This window comes from Diabrotica undecimpunctata, chromosome 4 (genome assembly GCF_040954645.1).
Source record: "Diabrotica undecimpunctata isolate CICGRU chromosome 4, icDiaUnde3, whole genome shotgun sequence".
Classification (NCBI taxonomy): domain Eukaryota; kingdom Metazoa; phylum Arthropoda; class Insecta; order Coleoptera; family Chrysomelidae; genus Diabrotica; species Diabrotica undecimpunctata.
The window spans coordinates 96948407-96972179 of NC_092806.1; the positions used below are offsets into that span (position 1 = coordinate 96948407).

The 23773-nt window shown below is 28.9% G+C and overlaps 1 protein-coding gene and 1 non-coding gene across 2 annotated transcripts in view; both read left to right on the top strand.

Annotated features, from left to right (window-relative positions):
- The first annotated feature begins 1034 nt into the window (after positions 1-1034).
- Positions 1035-1107, top strand: TRNAK-UUU (transfer RNA lysine (anticodon UUU)). The gene has a single exon. It is a non-coding gene; the product is annotated as a tRNA-Lys (tRNA).
- Positions 1108-1488: 381 nt separating this feature from the next.
- Ide (Insulin degrading metalloproteinase) overlaps positions 1489-23773 on the top strand; it is a 163888-nt gene continuing 141603 nt past the window's right edge. Inside the window, exons 1-2 of the mRNA XM_072529962.1 lie at positions 1489-1939; positions 2000-2044. Of these exons, the coding sequence (XP_072386063.1) occupies positions 1887-1939; positions 2000-2044 (98 nt within the window). The 5' untranslated portion in view covers positions 1489-1886. The remainder of the gene's footprint in view (positions 1940-1999; positions 2045-23773) is intronic.

Here is a 23773-nt window from a genome sequence, read left to right on the forward strand (position 1 = left end):
ATAGTTAAAAAACCCAATGATGGAATATGGATTCCGAAAACGTTCTGTCTTTATGACATAGCCCGATTGGGTTTTTTAACTATATACCTTTTATAAAGGATTTTTAATAAATTTTTTTAGCATTAAGAATCTTCTTATCGTTGATGGTTACTAACGCAACTGGTGAAAGATCATTTTCCACTTTAAAACGGGTCAAAAATTATTTGAGAAATACGATGACGGAAGAAACATTAAATTCGTTCGCTGTTTTAAATATTAATAATGATCTGCTTACAAAATTAGATTTTAATAAAATCATCGACCTGTTTGCAAGTAGGAAGTCCGAAAATTTGTTTGTAAATAATTAAGTATGTTAATTTACTATATAAGTTGTGAGTTTGTGTCTTTGTGACTTTTTTGTATATTTGTAATAAATTACCTAATAATAATAAAATAGTTTTAATGAATTGTTAACCTAAGACGCATCTATACCTACTGGAGAGTGGCGGTATAGTATGACTTAGCCCCCGGCGGTCCATGAACTAAATCCGGCACTGGTTTACATCTAATAATTTGACAAATTTCTCAAAAAAAAACGTTTTTCTGGTAAAGAATTATGTTTGTTTTTAAGTATCTATCAAAATATAGGTACATACCGTCCACTTTTTTCAATTAAAAAGTGAACTGAATATGTGGGGTAAAATGTAATGTACAATGTAAACTTACTATGTATGAGATTTGGTTGATTAATTTGATGGATGGGACAACGTTCTACTAACGAATAGGTATAGAGTACCTACCTATCCATTAATCTATTTGTTGGTTTACCTAATCCCAGTAACTGTATCCCAAGATTTCAAATTTGAGTTTCAAAATTGATTTAAAATATTCGTTATTGCTTAATTGAAAGAGCATATAATAGAAAAAATTCAATTAAATAGATTGTGCTTGAAAAAATGTGTTAAGAAAAACAGGAATTTGGAACAATAAATTATAATTTTCTAATCGATTTCACAATTTGAAAATATAGCCAGAAGAAACATCCAATTGTAACTGCCCGGGTAGCTCAGTCGGTAGAGCATTGGACTTTTAATCCAAGGGTCCAGGGTTCAAGTCCCTGCTCGGGCGACGTTTTTTGTTTTTTTTTTTTCGTAATCATAATTAAAAATAATGTTATAATAATGTTATATAATTAATACTAAATTTAAAATATTTTTAAATTGATGTTTCTAATAAAAATTGTAGTAAACCAACAAAAAATGAAAGAAATTGTAGTCGACATGGTTGCGAACTAGTCGGATATCGGTAACTAGATATACTAAAATTATAGTAGTTGGTACGTTCGTAATCATAAATAAAAATAATGCTTATATGTACTAAATTTAAAATATTTTTAATTGATGTTTCTAATAAAAATTGTAGTAGACCAACAAAAAATTAAAGAAATAGTAGTCGACATCGGTTGCGAACAGTCGGATATCGGTACCTACAAATGTGACACACTAAAATTATAGTAGTAGGTACGTTCTCAACGCACCGCAAAGTAATACAATATTCAAATCGTCTTCTTTAAAAATTACGGTACCTGGGAGTTAGTGTTCAGAATTATAAATATCTGGTTAGTTATTTCACTTCATTTGAATCGATCGATGCGGTGAAAAAATGCTTTTATTATACTCCGTATCGGCGAACTTGTTTGTTTGTGATTATTAAAATGCCTGTTTCCTGCATCATAGCTTTCTCCTCTCCAAATTTTAGATTTGCAGTGTATAATGCAACTATATCTGGTACGAAATTTGCCTAGTAGTACAAGAGGTCAAACATTTTCGATAGGTACCTGAAGTCAATCGGACGCGTTTTCCGGTCCATCTTATATTGTTATTTTTTATACTCGAAATTTTAAAACTATGATGAAAATAGTGTTGCCGTTTACTAGCAATGTATCTTTATTTATTATATTGTGAGTATTTGCGCTCGGTATTGTTAGTTGTTTTTCTAATTTCTTGTGGATTTTTTGCAGATTATTAACTGGGGATGTCTCTATGAGATATACCGCATATAACTAGTAAGTATTTTGTTTTTTTAATTTAAATTGAATTAAGTGAAAGTTTTCTATTTGTGAAAATTAATTCTAAAAAAATATAATTCCTTAAAAAATATAAAATATAATACAATCTATTTAGCTCAACGGGATTTAGGGGTCTAGGACTTACTACCATATTATGTTTAGAGCTGTTACCTACATTTACTCATTACTTCTTTTAATTGTCTCCTGGCCCCGGTAATGTTCTTCTTATTTTCTACTTTTATATAATTTCTAAGTTTTCTTTAAAGTTATTATTCCATCTTTTTCGTAGTCCAACTTTTATTCTTTTTGTCTTTAGTTTTATCTGAAGATTAATTTTAACATTTTTTCACTTCTTTCCATATGACCTAACTCACCTTTTCTTCGTGGCTTTATTTATTTTATGTATACGGGCATTGTGGTATATAATTTATATTCCTTCATTTTTTCTGATTTTTCACACCATTTCATTATCAATTCCACCGAAGTTGATATTAGCCTTTTTCGCTACTATCTTTACAACAGGTTTTCTCAAAATCCAGGTTTCATATTCATTTGTTACTGTTGGTCTGACTACAGATTCTTATTTTTGTTTTTCTTGACACATGCTTGGACATTATTAGCGCTACATATTTTTTTCATTTTGGGAATTTGGTCTGTCTTTCTCTTCACTACATGTCCGTTGTCTTCTACTTTTACCTCATGTATTCCTGCTTTGTGTTTAAGGTCCAAATTTGAAGTAACCGTAGTATGCCATAGGTTTACCGTTACTAAATTAGTTGAACTATGATTCTACCCCAGATGAATCCTAACGTCGTATTAATCTATTTACAAAGTTTGGTTGAAATCGCATGTACCTACTGTTTCCGAACTATGATTTTCGGTTTTAGACGGACAGACAGCGCAAGAATATATGTATTATATTTACTTTCAGCCTAAATTTATCCGTTTCCTGGGTTATTATAGGTCATTTAATAAGACATTTTTTTAAGTTTTCTTTTTTGTGTGGTTGTGGCTATTATTGTTAGATCATCTGCAAAAGGTAAATTCTGATGATTGATTTTAAAAATTGTTTCTTTCTTTTATCTTGCATCTTTTTCATATTATTAAAGATTTGATGAAAGTATCGTATAGAATTCATATATCTCCTTGTAGCAGTCTTTTTTTGATTTAGAATTTGTAGTTGCTTAGTTCTACCAATATTATTATTATTTATTTATTATTATTATTATTAATATTATTATATATTAGGTATAGTATTATTTTGTGTATAGTGTATTTAATAAATAATATAAAAATATACGTGCTAATTAAAATAATGTAACAAACAATTTAAAGAGATGTTATTTTTACGGTTACTTATAAAGAAACGTATGCATTTTATATATCTTAGACCAGAAAACTAAGGATTTTCCCGTGGCATTAGTTGATACAGGTATGTTTCAAATGCTTTTGATAAATTTGGTGATAACACTATGTAATAAACAAAATATGCAAAAGACTTAACTTACTTTTTTACTTATAAACAATATATAAACAATGTAAGATCGCTATTTGATGTTAAATACTAAAGGTGAAGACCGCTAAATAATATGGAAAAGTGAGTTTTTGTAAAGTTATTTTTGTTAATTTGTTGCAAAAATTTCATAATTATTGCAAAACTAGCTTCAAAAGTTAATTTTTTGAAAATATTTAAAAACTTTTCTAAAAATGCAAAAAAAGGTTTAAAAATTTCAAGAAGTTTCATTTAAAAGTAATTCCAAAATTGAGATTGTTTATCCCGGAAATCTTTTATCTACAACGTTCTTATGCGTAAACTATTAGGTGTGCATAAATTCTGAACGCACCAAATTAAGAGAAAGCTTTATTTTATCAAATTAAATTATACAATGATTAAAAAATGTATGTTAAATATTGTATTAGGTTTGCAAAATTACTTTGATTTTAAGTTTATAAACAATTAAAATGACTCAGACGCAATAACATGTATTAAGTTTTTTTTTGTATTCGTTATTTTAACATTTTTACATAAATCCAAAAAAACCATAATATCTTATGACCCTTAAAACCGAGTTAGCCCTTTTTTTCAAAAATTCACTGGGGCTTTGTTTATAAACAATAAAGCAATTCAAATACAACCATTTGAAGGATTCAAAGTTCAAATTTGATCAAACAAACGTTTAAAAACGATTCCTTAAAAAGTGAACCGTCCATGATGCGCCAAAGATAAAGGGTTTAAAAGCGAAGCGATTTTACAATTTCAAAAACTGAATTCATAAATTCAAATATATACAAGTCACAATACATCCGGTTCCAATCAACTAAAATAAATGTTTTTTTTTTAATTTGGGGTACCTCGTGGCATACATTATAAAACTACAACGTTTAAGTTGCATAAGCAACTTAAACATTTATGTATTAAAGTTATAAATAATACCTTTTAATAATAGATTTTACAAAAATAAATTTTTTATTTGAAAATCAAATCTATACGCGTAAATTTTTCGTGAATAATACTTATTATTTTTACAATTACTTTTTCTCAAAAACATTACAAATATATTTTACACGAATTAATTGTTATAAACTTTGTATAATTAAAAATAAAAATTATGACATTAATCTGTATATATAATTAACATATAGGTAACAATTTACATACCTAATTTTACTATTTTTATTTATAATTATACAAAGTTTATAACAAATAATTTGTTTAAAATATATTTGTAATTTTTTTCAGTCAAAAAGGTAATTGTAAAAATAATAAGCGTAACTCAAGAAAAATTAACACGCATAGACTTCATTTTCAAACAAAAACTATTTTTTTGTGTAATTTATTTTTAAAGGAGAATCTTTACAACTATAATACATAAATATTTAACTATAATATTTTCATAACCTTTTCTACTAATAATAATAAGAGAAAGGTAAAACTTTGTAAAATAAATATTTATTTTAACTGTTTAAACAAATTACTCAGTTAAATAAACTATTCACAAATTAACTGATTGAATTTTTATAATCTATGCAACGAGGCATCTCAAATTAAAAAAATCACGAATTTTCATTTATTAGAACCAGAGATATTGCGACTTTTATTTTGAATTTATGAATTCAATTTTTGAGATAGTAAAACCTAGAAATAAAAAAATACTGCTAAATCGGGTTCTAATAATCGTAGGACATTTAATTTTGTTTTAAAATCCGTGCAAAAATGCCGAAATTTTAAATAAAAAAAAAAATATATGTTAATGCGTCTGAGTTATTTTAAATGTTTATAAGCTTAAAATCACGGTACTTTTTAAAACCTATTTTAAAATATTTAATTTATTACTAACTTATTATAATTACTTATTGTAATAACTTATTATAAATTATTTAATCATTAATTTTAATTTTATAAAATAAGGCTTTCTCTTCAATTCGGTACGTTCAAAATTTAAGTAGGCCTGATAGTTTATGCATAATATCGTAGATAAAAGCTTCCTGGGAGAAACAATTTCAATTTTGCAATAACTGTTGTGAAACTTCTTAAATTTTTTATTGCGGAATACATGTGATATTGTCCCTATTATCAAGCAAAGTTAAAGTTTTTGTGCATTTTTTTGAAATACCTAATTAAGTAACAAATTAACAAAAATAACTTTATAAACTTTTATTTTAAAGGATTTTCTATGCTCTTTCCGTAAAATTGTGTCAGTTTTCTATATAATTTGCCGGTTCACCCCTTTAGTATTTAAAATCAAATAGCGATCTTATATTGTCTATAATATTGCTTATAAGTAAATAATTAAGTTTAATTTTTTGCATATTTTGTTCATTATATATTATTATCACCAAATGTATCAAAAGCAGTTTGTTGTTAGATACCTGTATCAAAGAGTGTCACAAAAAAATATTTTTATTTGTAATTTCTCTGGATCTGTTATAACCGTTACTTGAAGGAAATTCATTTTATTTAACAATATAACACTGAAAACTTTTGTTTTCAAAACTTCCACAAAGTTTATTATAATTTATTATCACTATAGCCGTTTCGACAGAGTTTCTTAACTGATCTAAGTTAAGTGTAAACACATACCAAAAATAGATAACTTGAGAAAGGCACTTTGCTGAAACAGCTATAGTAATAATAAATTATAATAAATGTTGTGGAAGTTTTGAAAACAAGTGTTTTATTGTTAGATATCTGTAATAATTTATAATCTAATAAAATATTCTTTGTATGTTTTTTTGCAAGTAGGAACGTAGCAATGAAAATTGGGTGTAGTACAGACATCCCCTATTTATAGGAATACCTATGTCCTCTAAAAAAAATGTATATTTGTCAATAATTACATAGATCAAAATTATTATATAGTAAGAAATTTCCAAAAACCAATTAAGTCTTAACAAAGGTTATTCTATTTCTTGTTAAAAGATGAATACCCTACCTTGTTAATATTTTACGCTTTTCATATAACGCACTAATTTTTGATTTTTTAGTCTGATTTTTACCGATGCTTTTTTGACAAAAGTAGCAAAATAATAGATTTTTTGGGTCCATTTTGGTAATAATACACCGATAAAGAAAGAATGTTCCTTCTTAAGTTTTTTTTTATTGATAATTTTTAGAACGAATATATATATTTTAATAAATCTAGTATTGTTATTAAAGAATATTCGAAAAAACTTATTAGTCCAGAGAAATAAGGTAAAAAAGTCTGACAAGTTTTTGAGTTTTTTGGACCTCAATAACCAAAATCTCTATATTTCCTGCAGAGGGTTCGATGGACTTTTTAAATTATTAACAATTTAAGGCTAAAACTACAACATTTTAAGAACTTTCATTTTTCAGTAAAAAGTAAATAATTTTTAACGAATTTTGAGGTAATTATTTGATAAAATACGGTTAAAGCTGTAAAATGTTGATTTTAATTTTTTTTTAACGATTGATTTTAAAACCGTTTAAAACAATTTTAAGCGATTTTTAAATGTTGATTTACTAATTTTTTGCTCAGAAAAGTGTAAAAAACCTAAAAATTATTAATTTTCAATAAATCTGATTAATAAGTTTAAAAGTTACTCATTTTGTTTCTCAGACAACTTTTTTTTTGCAATAACATAACCAAAGATCAGAAAAAAAAATACTTACAATGATTTTACGGGTAGCATATATGCAAGGGAGACAGAGTTATTTTATAAAAATAATTTAAAACAGAATAAAAACCATTTCCATCATTTCAAAACTTGATTGCATAAACATTGCAATATTTTGCTTATAAACAAATTGAATAACTTTTTTGCTATTCTATGGGAGTATATATATATACATATATATATATATATATATATATATATATATATATATAATATATATATAATATATATATATATAATATATAATATATATATATGTATATATATATATATATATATATATATATATATATATATATATATATATATATATATATATATATATATATATATACTTTTGCTATGCCTGGGAAGAAATAATTTTTTATATTCAAAATGCTTAGTTTAAGCAAAGTTTAAAAAAAGTTGTCTTACGATCATTCTAAACTAAGTTAATCCATTTTTTCAAATCGGCGATACCAAAAAATTAAAAATATGAACTTCAAACTCAAGCTATACTCTTCGGTTTTTGCTGATGGATTTTGACGTTTCCTTTTATAATTTGTGTGTATTTTTTACGTACATTACAAACATGTCGTTTGTTAATAAATTTAATGTTAAATTAACCTAGTAAATTAATTTATTTTTTGAAAAAAAAAATTACAATATTTTTAGGAAGGTTTTTTTTGACAAAACAGGAATAGATATTTACAGTTAAATTAGCAATAACTTAAATATGGCAAACATATAATTTTGATAAATATGTATAGTTGTAGATAAATAATATCGTGTTGAAATATTATGAATAATTTTAGTTTTATTTATTATTTACAACAAATTATTGTAAATTCAAGTGTAACTGATATATTTCTATGTTTACCAATAAAAAACGTTCTGGAAATATAATTTTTTTTTTGTCGAAATTTGTTTAAACCATTTCCATGGTTTATTTAACAATAAATTTATTAACAAAAGGTATATTGTAAAACGAAAAGAGCATGTATCAAGATTTGAGATTCATTGTTGTAACAAATTAGTACATCATCATTTAAAATTCGTCATTTGAAAGCTTTAAACGTATTTTATAAAATAATTAGCTTTAAATTTGTAAAATATACCTTTCTTTTTACTACTGGTAAAGAAAAGTTCTTAAAATGGTGCATTTTATCCTAAAATTGTAAATAATTTAAAAAGTCCACCGAACCCACTGCAGAAAACATATTGATTATTGAGGTCCATAAACCTCAAAAAAGTTGTCAGATACCTGGCCGCGAAATACCTTATTTATCTGAACAAATATTCCAGATAATATATTACTTAAAACGTCTACTTTTTTTAGTAATTTTATAAACGATATTTTCGTTATTTAAGTGACTAATTAAAAATTATATTTTTGTTTCTGTCGCCGCTTTTATTCACGTTAAAATATATAAATATTACAGTTTCTTTGTGGTATGATTTTTACCTGCTGCTCAAATAAATACATATTTATATATCTCTACCTGATTAGCATTTGTAGTAACTACCTTTATGGGTGATACGTAAAAGAAAAATTTTAAATATTGAATTTTTTTAATGTTTTGTATAAAATATATTTATTTCATGTCTACTCATTTTTTGAATATTTGTTTTCTTCACATATTCATCTATCAATTCCTCTTTCGCACATTTTCATGGAATGACTAGGAATATTTGTAACTCTATAATTTTCTGACCATTCAGACCACTTCGCACTCTGACTTAACGGCCCTCGATTTTTTCAAATAAGGAGTTATAAAAAAACAGCGTAAACAACAGTTACCACAACGAAAGAAGACATGAACAATCTAGTTTTACAATTAAGCACAAAGGAGACGTCTAGGTGTTTCGTGGTCGGGAAATCTCTATAAAATAAGTAGATGGTTTGAACAATATTTTTGTTGTACTCGCGGTAAAAAAGCAATAAATTTAAATTCATCTCAATCGAATAACCAGACATTTTTGTAGCAGCTAAAATCACTTATCTTAAAATAGATAAAAAACACAGACTGAAAATAATATCATGGCATAATTAATAATAACAATAATAGTTGAACAGTTTGTGAATGTATCTTTGTTTCTGAGATTAACAGTAACCCACACTTATCTTCAACATTAAACAATAAACTCAGAGACTATTACAATTAAATCCAAAAGTAGTAATTTTAGGTATAGTGAAACTTAAGGTATCGTACACAGATTTGCTCTCGTTTCGCTCTCAGTATCGATATTAGTCAGGCAGCAATGTTGTTGAAATTTACATCACATTTAATTGTTTCACATATCGTTTCATGATCGTATATCAGAACATTTTTATTGATATAATTTCTAATTTTTACATTTGTTAGGTTCACCTTCGATTTTTTGACCAAGTTCCACTTTGGTTATGAGCGGTATTAATTCACATTTTTATTGGTCATAACATTGTCGTAATAGTCTAATTGTCGTCTTTTGACTATGTTAATAATTTCAGTTTGTTAATTCGATCATTATCATCATTAGCCGTTTTGTGTGAACGTGAATATACGTCAACATCAATATAGGGTAACGGGTAGAGTGATTGGCCACTTAAGGAATTACCAATTGAATTAAAATTGTAAATTGGTATCTTTTAAAGTGAAATATTTTGTAAGGGTTTTTTAATAGTAATGAAACATCAGATTTCATAAAAACTCAGGTTATTTTAATCAGAAATAATAATGTATATTAAAAATAAATACAAATTTGAAAACTTACAGAACTACACAGTTATTGGCCATACAAATATAGTTATTGGTATATAGAATTACAGTCATTGACCATTGATAAAATTCCTAATTTTCTTTTTTTGTTCGTACAAGTAAGGCACACAAAACTATTTAAGTTTTCAATTTCTTGTTGTTTCTTTGCACAAGTACCAATATGGTAGCCTCTAACACAAAATAGACATTTTATTCCAACTTTTGATTTAGATCTATTATAGGAACAAGAATAACACAATCCTGTATACAAAAGGTTATTTACAGGTGGGTTGGTGTCGTCTGATTGTTTCACCGTTATATCTGAGAGAATTTGTATTTTTTCATGTTCTGGATATCCGTCAGTTTCAAAAAATAACTTTCTTTTAGCCGACTCACCAGCACGTTTTTCTTGGCTGGTTTCCAAATTTATACATTTGCTTTGGGATATAGTCTTCAAAGTTGATGAATTCATATTGTTGCAGGCATCAAAAAATATGTTATCAATTGTGGGCAGATTAACGTTTTCCTCTACAGAATCAGTAAATTGGTTTCGTGACAATTCTTGTTTTTCTTTGAGAACAACAACATCTGGTATATGTACTCTAACTCCACTTTTCAAAGTAGTGCTTTTAATTGTATGATCAATAAGTGTATCTTCTTTCAAAATATTTGTATCTGCAATATCAACTGTATTTACTGTAACATTTTCCTTATTCTTCACAACAGTTTGACATTTTTTGCTCCCGGAATTGATTCCTGTGGCAATTTTTTTTATTACTTTCATCTTGATTTCCCTGTTTTTTTTTACCTTTATTGTTTGCTTTTGCGTCAATTCGCTTTTGTTTTCGTTCTAATTTTATTTTCTCTTGTTCTGCTTTTTCTTCAATTTTACGCCTCTCTGCATTTTGACGATCTGAAGAAGTGAGCACGAAAGGCAACCTTTCTGTTTGTTTTTTGCCCTTTCTTTCTGGGGTTTTTGGCTAAAAAAGAATTTGTTGATTGAGGTGTCAATTTCTTTAGATAATGAGTTGTCTTGATTAACTAAAGGCAGTTTATTATTGGATGTCGATTGAATATCTTCTGTCATTGTATCTTCTGTGGCATCTTTTATATTATATGTAATATCAACGTTTTCTGGAAGTTGAATTCGAAAATCCGAAAGTAGATTTTCTTCTGTAATAACAGGAATATCTTGTAAGTTGCATATGATTTCATTGTCACCTACAGGGTTAAGTGTAATATCTGAAGATATATGGGTTTCTGTGATGATAGAGGTATCTTGTATATCATTTGTGATTCCACTTGTCTCTGTGGTCTGAATCATGGGTAGATCTATGGTATTTTGAAATAAATTAAATATATTAAAGAGCAATTTTGAATCTCCAATTAGTTCTTCGCAATTATCCAAACTTTGAAATTATAATATTTTTGAGACTCTAACTGTGTCTACAAAATCTTCATATGTTATTGATTTTTTCATAGAAATAGTGTGATTAATACAAACTGTGAACAAACTTGTGAACAAAATAACTGGAAAATTAGTGTTTTTCGCAACTAGGTACTTATATAAGACGTTTCCTATGTATTCATAGAAGTTTTCATTCTTCATCCATCCCGTATCGCTACATCCTATGCCCCATTCTCGTGGAACGGTATTTAAAATATTGCTAGGAATTCGTTTATAAGGGTAAATAATCATTGGTGCTGTTATTTATCCACATGCTGTAAAGGTAAACATAGCCGTCAAATTAACTTTGGAGTGATGCTCTATTTGATATACATTTTTGCTTCCCTTTACAGCCAACACTCGTTTATTTTTGGGACATAAGAGGAAGCCATTTAAAATGCGTGAAGGGTCTTTGGGGGCGTGAAGGGCGTGAAGAATATCAATGTAACCTTTACGATGCAAGTATTCTTGAACACCGGTGAACCATTTTTTTACATCTTTTTCAGACACAACTGAACTTGCTGCCGTTACTGCTTCTGGAGTTCTCTCACTTAAATCTGGGTGTCGCTTTAAAAAGGATCTATACCAACCTCTTCCGGGACGATTGTCAGTAAAAGGATTTGCACGTAGATTTGCGTCAAGAAAACCTTTAACCGAGTCTTGTATATCTTCCACTCTTAAAGGGTGGTCTTCAAAAAGGGTAGTTTTTTCATTAAATTTTTCACTTGCTCTAAACTGCAATGTTGCTCTTGGCACATTAAATTGTTCAGCGGCTTTTTGTTGGCTCATGCCATTTTCGATTGCCTGAAAAGCAGGCTGAAGATCTTGTTCTGTATATTGTTTGTGATACGTTTTATCTTTCCGGATATTTGGCATTTTTGATTCTAAAAATAAAAATTATTTATTAGTAATAATGTTAGCTACAATACGGACATTTCAAATTTAATTCAATATGCCCACATTAGCGTTAATTTTATAACAACTAAAACGATTTTAATTTTATAAATACAAATCCGGACAAAAATATATTCTTATTACACATTACAGTTATTGGCCACCCTGTGGTTTAGTCGGCCAACCACTGGTTATTGCCTTAAAAAATAAGAAAAAAAATGTTTAAAATATCTTATTTTGGACCAAACTAGGCTGAAAAAGTCTAAATTATAATAAATATTTTTACAAATTTACCGCCAAAAATGCATAACTTAAATATTAAAACCATTGATAATGTAAGATGTACCCCACTAAATCGCCATAAAATATTAATATACCCAGATACATAATACTATTAGCCAATATAACTCACCTCGTGAATAGCCTTCCTTAACAAATTCTTTAAAAAACTCTTAAACCTGGATGCACCTGTTAAGCTTCAAACAACACACGCCGTAACAACTAGATAATTTTAACTGAGAGAGATGATAGCTAGACCAAATATACAGCAATGTTGCCAGATTTTAATGCAAGTAAATTTATTTCCTTATATTTTCTGAAAATCTCAATATTTCGGATTTTTGTGAAAGTGGCCAATCACTAGTGACCGGCCAACAACTGTACCCGTTACCCTAGAGATATATATATATATATATATATATATATATATATATATATATATATATATATTAATATATATATATAATATATAAATTATATATATATAATGTATATATTATATATATATATATACATATATATATATATATATATATATATATATATATATATATATATATGTATATAAATATATTAATATATATATATATATACATATATAATATACATTATATATATATATATATATATATATTAATATATATATATATATATATACAATATATATATATATATATATATATATATATATATATATATATATATATATTGTATATATTAATATATATATATATTGTATATATATATATAATGTATATTATATATATATATATATATATATATATATATATATATATATATATTTCAAATTATTTTTTCGACCGTACTGTTTTAAATATTGATTTATAGTAATTATATAATTATATAAGATTTATATTGAGACTGAACAAATAGAGTTTTATTTCCTGACCGATTGCTGATACTATAAATCAATATAAATCAATATATATATATATATATATATATATATATATATATATTATTACACACTTTGTAAAAGAACGATTGCTATTACTTTGTGAACAGCCAACAAATTTAAAAAAAGTGTGTGGTAACTAATGTCCCGTGTCTTGTAATACGTACTGTATCTTTTTATTTTCATAATAAATTTATTCTCACGTATTTTTAATTGTTACGTAACCATTATTTCTCTAATTATCTATTTGAAGCTACACTTAAACATTTTTAAATTGCAAAAATAATTGCTTGCGATAAAATAGATAAACATAATATTTTAATTTGCATTGCATAAATATATGTATAATATATATATATATATATATATATATATATATATATATATATATATATATATATATATATATATATATATATATACAAGGTGGTCCAGAATTATGTACATTAATTTCTAGAGCTCATAGTACGTCCAAAAATAAGGGTACTTCTTTATGTACACTTTTTTATAAAACTGAATAATAAGGGAGATACAACCCTTTAAAGGGGTGAATTGAAATTCTTATTTTTTCAAATATCTTCCAAACGGTTTTGAATAAGCAGTTCATATTTTGGGAGTGATTATAAGACATAAGGATAATTAATTTCATGTCACCACCTACCACATCCTATATTAATACAGGGTAGTTTTGGAGGGTAAGTGGGGGTTATTGCGTCACATGTTTTTTAATTTATACATATTTTAAAAAAATATTTTAAAAATTGTTTCCTTAGACTTTTCTACGCAAAAAAGGTGCTCTTGTAATATTTCGATAGATATCACCGTTTTCGATTTATTTAAACTCGAAGGTATACATGTATTTTATTGTAATCGTTACATTTCTTAATATTCATCAAGTATGCTTTGGAATTGACACTTGTGTTAGCAACAACACTTTAATCTCAAGTAGTCTATGAATTGTCAGTGACGTTTAATAACAATTAATTTATTTTATCTACACTTTTATTGTACTCGACAGTGAAATTTGTTTAACACGTCTCTTTTGCTATATTTTTAAATTTGTTTGCCCGCAATGTGGCACACTATTCAAATTCTGAGATGGCAAGACATACTTTTAGTGTTCGGGAAATGCTGCTGCCGCTGTAAGACGCTACAGAGAAAAGTATCCGAACAGAAATATTCCCAATGCCAGGACTTTTGTAAGTACTGAACGACGACTGAGAGAAACCGGTTGTCTTCAAAGAAGGAATACAGATGCTGGTCGTCGTAGAGAAGCAAGAAATGTTCGCGTTGAACAGCAAATATTGGATGCTGTAATAAATGACCCCACAATAAGTACACGTAAGTTAGGATTAAGAACGAATATTTCCCATCAAAGTGTTTTAAGAGTTCTGCATGAAGAGCAATTACATCCTTGCCACTATCGACAAGTGCAGGAATTGTTACCTGACGATATGCCACTTAGAGTTAATTTTAGTGAAGTATTGCAAAATAAAGTTCAAACTGCACCAAATTTTTTAAGCAACATTCTGTTTACAGACGAGGCCACATTTACAAGACAAGGTATGTTCAATTCTAGAAATATGCACTTCTGGGCTGAAGAAAATCCAAGGGCTACAATAGAAACTAACTTTCAACACACGTTCAAGATAAATGTTTGGGCAGCTACTTTAGGAAATAGTTTCATAGGATACCACATCTTTCCCGGAAATTTAAATGGTAACATGTATTACAATTTTCTAGACAATATTTTACATGATATTTTGGAAGATATTCCATTACAAATACGAAGAAACATGTTTTTCATGCATGATGGTGCTACACCACATTACACAAGAAGTTGTAGAAGGTGATTACATGAACATTTCCCTGATAGGTGGATAGGCCGGGGTGCGGATGCACCGATTCATTGGCCTGCTCGTAGTTGTGATCTTAATCCAATGGACTTTACAGTATGGAGTTATTTGAAATCAAAAGTGTATAACACTCCAATTAATACAGTAAATGAGTTAAGAGACAAAATTGAACAAGTATTTACCGATTTACAAAACGATCCAGTAACATTAAATGGGTTAATGCGTTCGCTAAATAAAAGAATTAGATTATGTATTCAACAAAATGGAGAACATTTTGAACAGTTGTTGTGAAATATTATTTTCGCCATTAATTAAATGTTAAGTATTAATTAAGTTTTCCATTAATTTGTAATATAATTGCTAACACAAGTGTCAATTCCAAAGCATACTTGATGAATATTAAGAAATGTAACGATTACAATAAAATACATGTATACCTTCGAGTTTAAATAAATCGAAAACGGTGATATCTATCGAAATATTACAAGAGCACCTTTTTTGCGTAAAAAAGTCTAAGGAAACAATTTTTGAAATATTTTTTTAAAATATGTAAAAATTAAAAAACATGTGACGCAATAACCCCCACTTACCCTCCAAAACTACCCTGTATTAATATAGGATGTGGTAGGTGGTGACATGAAATTAATTATCCTAATGTCTTATAATCACTCCCAAAATATGAACTCCGTATTCAAAACCGTTTGGAAGATATTTGAAAAAATAAGAATTTCAATTCACCCCTTTAAAGGGTTGTATCTCCCTTATTTTTCATAGTACCCTTATTTTTGGACGTACTATGAGCTCTAGAAATTAATGTACATAATTCTGGACCACCTTGTATATATATATATATATATATATATATATATATATATATATATATAATATATATATTGATTTACTAAATATGTACATATTCCCGAGGAGGGTTTTACTCCATGTATGAGAAGGTTCAGCTAATGAAAAATATATACATAAGCATAGGTAAGTGAAATATCGGGTAACACTACAATATTTTTCACTCAGAATTTTACTGTTCTTTAAAATATAAATGGCCTGTATGACAAACGTCTCTCGAATAATATGAAAGATCTTTGTAAGAATTAAAAAGCAACCTAGATTTGGTATCATCTAAATTACATATTCCTCTCATTGGAGAGTGTAAATCAGGCTGAAAATATTCGATAACTTTCGGATTTTTGGAAAAATGGAAATATATATGTTATCCAAGTTTAATTCATGATTATAATTTCAAGAAAACCTTTAATTCGTTTAATTAATTAAGCTTTAGGGATTACTATGTAATTAAGACTATAAGTCTATATATGTTTCACACTACTGCATAACTTGAAAACTTGAACAGTAATAGGAACACTAATAATAGTATAAAAATAAGTTCGTTTTGGCATTACATTCTATGTTAAAAAATATTTTTTAAATTAATCATTGCAAGAGAACATTCAAGATGAAAAATTTCAAGAAAACGCAAAATATATGGTTCTAAAGACCTGAAAAAATGATTGGTCAAGCTCAACCAAAATTGCAAAACATTGTTAAAATTGTAGAATATGTAAGAAAACATTGAAACTGACATTAGTATTAGAAATATTCTCAATAATGTTAGCAATCTCATTAACACAAAAATCAAAATCAGAAATAAAATTATTCTATAATTTAACTTATTCGTATGGCCCATAGTGAATAAGAAATTTGATGAAAACAAACTGGCTGATAAAAACGTAGCAGCCACGTTGAATCGTTTTTTTTTCTCTATCCGTTTTGCTCGTATTGTGATTGAAGATAAAATAGAATATTGTCTACCTTATTAACCGCAAATTTAATTGAAAATATTTGACTTTATGAAATTTGTATTTTGAGAACGTGAATTATAGCTTATTTTCAATAAAATAAAAAAAAACTAAATATAGCAGATAATATACAAATACCACAAAAAAATAGTTTCAGAACTATATAAAAATCGAATGAAAATTACGAAAGTTTATTGCCTACATTACATACATAATTCAAAACAGTTTAATCGTCAGCTATAATTGGTTAATTACATGTTCAAAATGTTATCCACCAACGTATATACAATTATAAAGTCGCTGTTCAAAATTACGACGAACAGTTTGAAGCATTTCAGGGGTTACTAGACTACATTCATGCACTATTCGTTGTCTTAGTTTTTCCAATGAAGCGGGAATGGTACTATAAATAGGAAAAAATCCACGGCACTTAAATCGGAGGATTTTGCTGGCCATTCAATAAAACCTCTTCATTCAATCAATTGCCTAGGAAACCGTTCATTATGGTATCGCCTCACGTTTATGCTATAATGCGGAGGTGCGCCTTCTTGTTCGAAAAACAAATCATCTTCTGAGTACCTGTAATAATTTTAGATTTTATCTATCAAAATGGAATCAACTGTGTCCAGTAATAATTCTAGATATACTTCTCCGTTCAAATTTTGTTGCAAAAAGAATGTCCCAAAAATATGATCCCCATACATTCCTGCCCATACGTTTAATTTAAATAGCTGTTGGGTATGTGCTTCAAGGTTACATACTAATAGTAATCGCATAAAAAATAGATAATTTAACCCAATTCATCTAGTCCGAAAATGCTCCCTAAGGGAGCTAGAGCGGTTTAAAGTTGGCGCCTTGTAAATAGTTTTTATTAAATACTTCCTGAAGGCTTCTATTTTGAAAAACAAAAACTGGTACGAATATTTATCCTCTGGAGTTAAATCGATTTCATCAATTGTTAATTTCTAGTAACGGTCATAGGACCAACTGGTCATTGGTCATTGGACCAACCCAATGCAGCGATAGTTCGTGGAGAATTAAAATGAACCACGAGCTGGATGAACTAATGCAGAGCGCAGATATTGTCAGATTTGTAAAATCACAAAGACTAAACTGGCTTGGTCAACTAGAAATAATGCCAGATAATCGAGCTGTAAAAGTAATCCAGAGATGGAAGCCCCAAGGAAACAGAACAAGAGGAAGGCCCCGTAAAAGATGGATAGACGACGTAGAGAGGGATCTTAAAACCATGAACATCAGGCAGTGGCGAAGGAAAGTATCCGACAGGGCAGAATGAAAGAACATTGTTAAGCAGGCCAAGACTCACAAAGGGTTGTAGCGCCATTAGAAGAAGAAGAAGAAGTAACGGTCATAGGCGTCCGGTTATTTTAACACACATCTTTTTTGTTTTTAGCTTTTAAGTATTCGTAATACTGCATGATTGGATTTTCAGGTATCTTAGTACTAAAAGGTATTGTTATTTTAAGTCGGAGGATTCGCCAGTTTCGAGAAAAATCGATTTGAAAATTTTTCGTTTTTTCGTCATGAAAGTTAAATTAATATTTTTTGCACTAGTTGGCTTAGAACTGTCAACAGCAGTATAACCTACGTTTTTCATTGTCAAATTGTTGTCAGTTCGTGAAGTTTCTCTTTTAGTTTATACATTGTGGCATTCAAAGCGGTAACGTAGATACGCTGAAAATTTTCCCGATTAAGAGACACAAGTTCAATATTCCCAAAAAATAATGAAACAGGGCGACATAAGATGTAAAGGCAGCACATGAAGATGTTATTTTATTGGAAGTTAAAGAAAATTTATAAATTAGCGATCGAAAAGTATCTGCAATGTATCCCACAATTTCAAAATTTCCACAGAAAATATCTTACACAACGAAAATGCATATCCTTTTCATTTTACAAAGGTACTGAACTGCTACAAGGAGATTTTCCTTTAGATACATTTTGTTTGCGACTTTCAGAAAAAATGGAATTTTTAATGTACATAATGCACATTATTATTCGTACGTTGGTGACTTTTCCCACGTTGTTCAAGAATTTAAGCATCAGCATAGGTTTAGCATAAACGTCTGGATAGAAGTAGTTGACGATTATTTACTTGGGCCGTGGAATTGCTTGCTCGTTTAAATGGTTCTGATTATTTACATTTTCTGCAAAATGTTTTACCTGATTTTTTAAATGATGTTCTTTTAAATATTCGGTAAAACCAATGGTTTCTACATAACGGCTGCCCGGACAACTTTAGCAGAAATGTACGAGACTTTCTGGATAATAACTACGAAGAGCACTGGATTGGAAGGTCGCCGGATTTAAATCCTTACGATTATTGTCTTTGAGGATATATATAAAAGCACTTGTTTATTCCATTTCGATATAAAATCGTGCACAACTCTGGCTAAGGATACAACATGCTTGCAACGAATTTAGAAGTAACTTTGAAATTTTTGCAAGAATTCGGCGTTTTTTAAGCAAAATAGAAAATTTATGCATAGAGATTAATTGTCATCGCATTGGGCATCTTTTGTTACGACCTACCTTTGATACTTGTTCTTTTGTGTTACTCGTAGTTTCGTTACATCGTAATAAATACTTTGTTTTTAAAAACCTTTAAATTAAATTTTGTTTTAAATTAATTTTTTGCTTCTTTCCCAAACTTTTTTTTTACTAATTCTGTGCTGCATTTATTAAAACAATAGGTAATCTATAAAATTAATTAAGGCACCTATTAATTTACCTCTTATGACGAAAAAACAAAAAATAATTTTCAAAACAATGTTTTTAGAAAAGGGTGTATCTTACAGACTGAAAGTAAGAGTACTTTTAAGTTTTAAAATACCTCAAAATTTAATAATCTTGTATCACAATTGTATAAAAGTTAAAGACAAAAAAGTTATGCGTTAAAATAACCGTTGATCTACCCAAAACGGACGCCTATGAACGATACTAGAAATTCGCAATTAATGAAATCGATTCAACTTTGGAGGATAATTAATCGTATCAGTTTTCGTCTTTTTAAATAGAAGCGTTCTGGAGCTATTAAAAAAAACTTTTTACAAGGCGCCATCTTCAAAGAGCTCTAGCTCCCTTATGAAGCATTTTTGGATTAGGTGAATTGGGATTAAATTGTCTTAAAATTATCTCAGGAATCTTCAGTTTTTGTTTGTCAGGAGAGTTTCTGAATACCCTGTATTCTGTATAATATAAGTTCGTTTGTCTGCTTTCTGTTGGGATCATCTTACATAACGTCGATGTATTCCACCTTCAAATGGCGGATATTCTACTACATTTATCATGCTTTTTATTTTCTTGGACGGCCCCGTCGACCTTTTTCTGATGTGAAATTTTGACGTAGCCTTTCCAAACTAAATCAGCTTTTCAGCTAGAGCTATTAAAAATTAAAGAAAAGGTATCTTTTTACGATAAAGGTCGTTATAGATTACCCAACTATTTACAGCAGCAACCCAAACCAGTCTAAAAAAAACACATTTTCCTACCATTTTCTCGATATGCGATTCATGTCATATAAACCTGCATTTGGTCTGCTAAATCCACTTGCTCTATAAAATTGCTGTAGAAGCTAATTGCCTCTGGGCAGGCAACTTCTTTTTGACCCCATCCTCATCACGGCGCAGTAACAGTTGTAAGGCCATCTCCATGAGAGTTACTAGAATTAGGACTTTCTTGGTATCTTACCACTTCGCAAAAATTATACCATATTTACTTTAAAAAAACTCAGATTTTTATCTAATCAATTTTTTGGCGAGTTTTAGTAGGTTTTTCATATTTGCAATACCCGTTTCTACAGATGAAAATAAAATCTCTTTCATGAGCTTTACCGAGGAAAAAAGTCTGTCAAAGCATAGTACCACGTCTTTAGAATTTATTTTACTAGCTAATTTATGCACGACTCTATCACCAAGCGTTCCATCAACTTGTCCGTCTTCCTTCCCAGCATACACATTAATGTCATAGCGAAAGCATCACTTCTTACCCATATTTTGATGCCCCTTTTAACAGGCTTTAGCAGTAAATACTGTTTCATCGCAGAATGCCCTTTAAATTTTACCATGCTTTCATCAATACTCTGCCTAGAAGAATCAGTTCTACATTTTTGAAAAGTATGCTTCAAACAATTTACAAGTTCGTCTACGATACGTCTTGAAAGAATTTTGTTTTTCTGGATCATATTTTTAATAGAAAGAATCCTAAAAAACAGAATGGAAGAACGTTGTTAAGCAGGCCAAGACCCACAAAGGGTTGTAGCGCCATTAGAAGAAGAAGAGAACTATTTTTAATTAGTATGTTACCAACGGATGTATGGATTGGCCAATAGTGTTGAAGTGCTGGCAATCTGTTGTAACGCACTAACAAAAGGGCAACCCAAAATTCTTCTTTTTTTACCTGGTTATCTACCTCACAGGTATTTATTGGAGGAATCTGGAATCTCGAAAGAAAGCTGTCGGTTAAGGTAGACCATATTATATTTTCGTCTTCGTTGCCTCGATACTGACTTGTTATCGATACCGGCACTTAATTATCTGCGAGATTTTCAGCTTCATTTCCAGAAAGTTGTTCATCACAGCTGTTGACTTCATCGCCTTCTTGATCATCCGAGTCAGAAGATGTTGTCTCTGTTTCATAGTTTTTGTCGCTGTCGGCATCATTCTCAAAAGAGTCCGGCTCACTTTCAATACCTGAAAGGATATCGGTTAAAGATTAATAATATATAAATTAATAATAATTAATAAAACAATAATCGGGCCTATAGTAAGTTATGGTTGTGAAACATGGGTGGTGACACAGAAATCTACCAATGCATTAGATGTGTTTGAAAGAAAAATATTACGTAGAATACTGGGCCAAATAAATGAAAACAACAACTGGCGAATTAGGTATAATAGAGAAATATACGAGCAATATAGCGAACCAACTCTAGCACCATACACTAAACTGCAGAGATTACGGTGGGCAGGACACGTGATCCGCATGCATGAGAATAGAATCCCCAGAAAATTACTAAATGCAGGGAAAAAGACCTGTTGGAAGACCTAAAAAAAAGATGGGAAGACGGTCGATAAGAATGCCAGGAACTGCCTGGGAACGCGTTCATGGAAAAGAACAGCGGTAAATCGAAATGATTGGAGAAGCCTGTTGAAGGAGACCAAGGCTCGATTTGGGCTGTAGTACCATTGGATGGATGGCATAAAATGCATGCCAAAAAAATACCACTATATAAAAATACCACTGGGACATAATTGTCCCACTAGGGTTATTCCTAGAAAATCAGGAATATTTTTAACAAAATGCTATACTATATGAGAATATGGTGTATCACTGATATAAATGGAGAAAAATATTCACTTGCTGTTCAAAAATCTCGATAAAAATAGTAAAAAGCGAACATAAACGTATTGAAACGTCGAGCATGTGTGAAAATAAATCTGTAACTGACACCGGAGGTCACTCAGTGTTGTCAATTCAGTTTTATTTTTTTTTTTGATTTTGCATCAAGAATACCATTAAAACAAAACTATGTTTAAATCGGGACGCATTTGAGCCAGTAAATATTTTTAACTTTTAGTGGAACATATTTATCCCCAGGAAACCGTAGTTGCTTATCTTGATGAAGTTGATTCAATCATTTCGCTGTTCTTCTTGCACGCTTTCCATTCACAAAAAATATGGACATAACTTCAACGCGTTCTGTGATATATAGACCATTTCGAACAAATTTAAAAAAATTATTAATTATTTAATATCGCTGTTAAATATACAAGGCTAAAAGCTCGGGTTCGTTCGGAAAATACTCCCTTGAGATTTTTTTGCATAATCACTTTCATGAGATACCTTAAAATAAGATTCAAGTGGTCGCCCAGGCGAAAAGTTGTTTAAATTAAAAAAAAAAAAATTGTAACAATTAATTATTTTGGCCCAGACAATTTTTTTAATATTTTTTGGATCATTATGAACAAAAAAAGTATGTTGTAAGTTTTCTCTAAAGTTGATCGTTTTTGAGTCATAAAAAATTTAAAACTGAAGAAAACGTAAAATTACGATGTTCAAGGCTCAAAAACACAAGTAAAACATATCATTTTTAAAATCATTAAAAGCTTAAATTCAAATTCAAGCCGTATTCTATTAGCCCCAGATAAAATTTCTGGGCTTATTTTATTTTAATGTTTTTTAATTGTTAATGCAGCGTATATGGCAGGGCGGAGGCTCATTTGTACAATGAGAATTCAAACCAGCAAAAATGTGTGCCATATATCTTGTATCTCTCTCTTATACACGTCGCAGACCCAGCGCCCGTTATGTCGTAAGCGCTTTATTAACGATTAAAAATAATGTTTGAGAATGAAATAAGCTCAAAATACTTATCGGGAAATTATGGAACAAGATTTAAACTTAAATTTAGGTTGTTGGTGAATTCAAAAATAATATTTTTTGCTTGTGTTTGTAAGCCTTAAAAATCGTAATTTTACGTTTTTTAGTTTTAAATTGTTTATAACTCGAAAACGATCAAGTTTTAAACAATTGCCTGGGCATTAAAAATTGATTGTCACAATTTATTAAAAAAAAATTGTTTAAAGAAATTTGAAGAACTTTTTAGCTGGTCGACCTCTTGAACCTTATTTTTGGGTATCTCATGAAA